The 4,776-nt window shown below is 39.3% G+C and overlaps 1 protein-coding gene across 1 annotated transcript; it reads right to left on the minus strand.

The window, feature by feature from the left end:
• Window positions 1-3,211: 3,211 nt before the first annotated feature.
• LOC138945631 (uncharacterized) lies at window positions 3,212-4,697 on the minus strand (the record flags this gene model as incomplete). The annotated part of the gene is given in 1 exon segment (XM_070317104.1): window positions 3,212-4,697. A coding segment is annotated over 1 exon segment (143 nt), but the record flags the coding sequence as incomplete, so codon positions are not given.
• Between the last annotated feature and the right edge of the window lie 79 nt (window positions 4,698-4,776).

The raw sequence follows: 4,776 nt of genomic DNA on the forward strand, positions 1-4,776 counted from the left end.
ATACATACAAAACATACCTCCATACCTACATACATACATACATACATACATACATACATACATACATACATGCAGACAGACACACACACACATACACACACACACACACACACACACACACACACACACACACACACACACACACACACACACACACACACACACACACACAACCACCCTCGTCACGATTCCCAGTCTATGTTAAAACATTTAGTCAATACTTGACTAACTGTAAAAAAGAATAAGGCCAAGGCCGTTGTTCACGACTCATATTGTCTCAATGGAATCAAAAGCTTTTGTTGTGTAATTATGAATGACAAAACACGGGAAAGAAATTACATGGACAATAAAAACAAGTCGCGTAAGGCGAAATTACTACATTATTTTAGTCAAGCTGTGGAACTCACAGAATGAAAGTGAACGTAGTCCGCCGCTAGTGCAAAAGGCAGTGAAAGTGACGAGCCTGTTTGGTACAGTAGCGTCGAAGATTGCTTGGCCAAAATTTCAATCAATTTGAAAAATGAGGGTGTGACAGTGCCGCCTCAACTTTTACAAAAAGCCGGATATGACGTCATCAAAGGCATTTATCGAAAAAAAGAAAAAAACGTCCGGGGATATCATTCCCAGGAACTCTCATGTCAAATTTCATAAAGATCGTCCAGTAGTTTAGTCTGAATCGCTCTACACACACACACACACACAGACAGACAGACAGATACACACAAACACACACACACACACACGCACACACACACACACACACACACACACACACATACACCACGACCCTCGTCTCGATTCCCCCTCTATGTTAAAACATTTAGTTAAAACTTGACTAAATGTAAAAAGAAAGGAGAAGGAAATTTAGTCAGAGGGATCACACTGGCAATTTTCTCACAGAAACTAGCAACTGTGTTACGCCAACCTGTCAAAGCAAGTCTAAAACCATTATCAATGCATTGCTTTTGCCTTTAAAAAAAATCGTTATATGTAGAAATATGTGATTTGTAATACTTTGCATGTCCACACAGAACAGGTTGGAAGATTAGGTTTCACCTGAAACCTTTGTCTCTTTGTAATAAAGTTTTGAATCTCTCTCTCTTTTTTTTCACCAGCTTCACATTTTGCCATAGCTCTCTCTCTCCGTCTACTGCGATGGTGTTTAGCGTGGATTATGTTTGTTTTTTCTAACAATAGGTTTTTGGCTTTGGTTCGTTTTTGGGCAGCATCAAATCTGCTTTTTTGTAGCTTTTTACATTTAGTCAAGTTTTGACTAAATGTTTTAACATAGAAGGGGAATCGAGACGAGGGTCGTGGTGTATGTGTGTGTGTGTGTGTATGTTTTGTGTGTGTGTGTGTGTGTGTGTGTATGTGTGTGTGTGTGTATCTGTTTGTCTGTCTGTGCGTGTGTGTGTGTGTAGAGCGACTCAGAGTAAACTACTGGACCGATCTTTATGAAATTTTACATGAGAGTTCCTGGGTATGATATCCCCAGATTTCTTTTTCATTTTTTGGATACACGTCTTTGATGACGTCATATCCGGCTTTTTGTAAATTGATTGAAATTTTGGCCAAGCAATCCTCGACGAAGGCCGGACTTAGGTATTGCATTTCAGCATGGAGGCTTAAACATTAATTAATGACTTTGGTAATTAAAAATCTGAAAATTGTAATTAAAATCAGGGCCGGACCCAGGGGGGGGGGGGGGTTCCAGGGGTTCCGGAACCCCACCCCTGGAAAAAGCATGTACCTTGCTTTGAGTGGTTTTTATTTTTTAAATAAATTTGTGTGTGTCTCTAACAACCAAAACAATGCTGCTCTTAACCCTCAAAACAAGGCCCAGAATGCACCAGATTGCACAGATTTTAACCGTTTTTCAAAAATTTTCCGGGGGAGCATGCCCCCGGACCCCCCTAGTTCGCGCGCCTGCAACGCTTGTGGCTTCGCCACTTCGCTGATTTGCCCCCCCAAAATAGGAGGAACTCCCCCTTACAACTCATTTGGTCCGGCCCTGAAAATTATTTTTTTTATAAAACGATCCAAAATTACTTTTATTTTATTCTTCATCATGTTCTGATTCCAAAAACATATAAATATGTTATATTCGGATTAAAAACAAGCTCTGAAAATTAGAAATATAAAAATCATGATTAAAATTAAATTTCCGAAATCGTTTTAAAAACAATTTCATCTTGTTTCTTGTCGGTTCCTGATTCCAAAAACATATAGATATGATATGTTTGGATTAAAAACACGCTCAGAAAGTTAAAACGAGCGTGCTATGCAGCACAGCGCAACCGCTACCGCGCTAAACAGGCTCGTCACTTTCACTGCCTTTTGCACTAGCGGCGGACTACAATCATTGTGAAAAAATTCTGTGCGTTCAGTTTCATTCTGTGAGTTCCACAGCTTGACTAAATGTAGTAATTTCGCCTTACGCGACTTGTTCTTACTTTTGTGTGTGTTTTCTTTATACTTTTTTGGCTCACGTAAGTGTAGCCTATGCGATCGTAACTTTGTCTGTCTGTGCGTGCGTGCGTATGTGCGTGCGTGCGTGTGTATGTCTGTGGTAGAAACTCTAACATTTGAAGACGTCACATTACATTGACGTCACATTATGACGTAAGAGGGTTAGACGTCACGCGAAGGAAGTACTGAAAGTCTCGGTCATTATTATTTTGAGCGGGCCGAGACTAGTTGGCAGTCGTGTCCCTGTAAGTAGGCTACATGCAGACAGACAGATCTAGATCTAGTGTCTCGCTTTCTTGCACAGTTTCACCTATGCTCTTTCTGTGTGTGTGTGTGTGTGTGTGTGTGTGTGTGTGTGTGTGTGTGTGTGTGTGTGTGTGTGTGTGTGTGTGTGTGTGTGTGTGTGTGTGTATGTGTGACGGAGTGATTGAGTTTGTGTTACTGTTTGTCGATTTCTTACGTGAGCCTTGATGGCTTCGCCTCTTGTTTTAATTTGTTACAGGACGCAATGACAAAATCATGTGATCAGAATATCACAGATTTGTCTTTCTGTTATTACATTACCATCTCAATTTTAACAACAACGTTAACAACAACAACGTTAACAACGTTTACAACAACAACAACAACAACGTTTACAACAACAACAACAACAACGTTTACAACAACAACAACAACAACAACAACAACAACAACAACAACAACAACAACAACAACAACAACAACAACAACAAGCCAAAAGTTGAATAGAAACGTTTTTATTAGAAATGTATCATGCGTAGATCGATATGTTACAGAAATGAGAAAATGTGTTGAAAAATGTCAGGTCATGTGTACACAAAAAGAAGTTATTATTTTATTTCATTAAAAGTATCGTCAAAAATGTGTATGTTTCATTTGTTTTCATTTGTTCATTCACTACGTCTTGGACGGTGGAAGTTGTTGACGAGCAAAGGGGATAGAGACAATCTCTTTCTCCCTAGGTATGTGTGTGTGTGTGTGTGTGTGTGTGTGTGTGTGTGGGGGGGGGGGGGGGTGTGTTTTGCGCAGCTATTCTAGAAAACTACTCGACAGATGTATATATGACACTTTGCATGTGAGTTCTCCCAGATAATATTCCAGGCGTTTTGTTTTTCTCTGTCTTAATTCGATTAATGTCTTTGATGACATCTTATCCGACTTTTTACAAAAGTTGAAGCTGCACCGTCACGACCTCATTTTGCGACCAAATTGATTGACATTTTCGGGAAGTAATTTGGCTCAGTACGGTCTACGGGATTACATTTGTGCTTGGACGCTTAAAAATGTATCATCGAGTGTGTTCATTTCATTTCTAAAAGTTGTAATTTAAATCAAAATTCCATAAATACATTAAAATGATCACATATTGTATTGCTTATTATTTTCTGAATACAAAAAAGAAGAAGATATTTCAAGTTCACTCTAAAAATATACTCAGAAAAAAATTGGCGATGCAAATAAGGTAAGCTTACAACATTCACATGATTTAATTATGGCGTCCAGCACGACCCGAGTCGGTCTTCGGGTTCCGGATAGCCAAGCTTTACTACATGAGATGATGTGATGACTGGTTTTTCAGTGTTGATCTTATACTTTAAGGCCGAGAGATTGACTGAATATTTTGATATCGCTTGACGCGACTGGGTAATTATCCTTGATTTCGGAATAAGCCGAGTACAAGTTTCGGATTTCTTTTACCCAAAACTTCCTGGAAGTCAAGCACGTTAGGTATAGCTTGAAGACGATTAAGTTTCACGATGACTATTATGAAATTATAGTATTATATGATATATGATTACTATATGATATATAATTATTATATGATATATAATCATATGATCCTTACCTCGCTGACATCTTGAAAGCGAGTTACATCCACGCTTCTGCGATAGTTCATTAAACAATTTTTTTTTTAAGTTCATCATTTGTACCATGAGTATTTGTCTGTCCATGCTTAAAAAAACCTTTGGGTCGACGTACTAGTAAATGTAACGCTTTGTTTTGTCAATTATAAACGTTCCAATGGCCTAGAGTTCTCGTGTTATGATTCTTTCACGATGATTGTTACACAGGAGGCTCATTCTTGTCCTCGGTGAGAAGGAAGGCACGTTTGGTGGATGCTTTCTTCTTCTGTACCTTCCTGTACCTGGCCCGGTCCACGCAGCCCTTCCCACAGCACACCACTATCATCAGCGCTACCAGACCTGTAGACAAACAGACAGAGAGAGAGAGAGAGAGAGAGAGAGAGAGAGAGAGAGAGAGAGAGAGAGAGAGAGAGAGAGAGAG

This window comes from Littorina saxatilis, linkage group LG13, assembly GCF_037325665.1.
Source record: "Littorina saxatilis isolate snail1 linkage group LG13, US_GU_Lsax_2.0, whole genome shotgun sequence".
Taxonomy (NCBI): Eukaryota; Metazoa; Mollusca; class Gastropoda; order Littorinimorpha; family Littorinidae; genus Littorina; species Littorina saxatilis.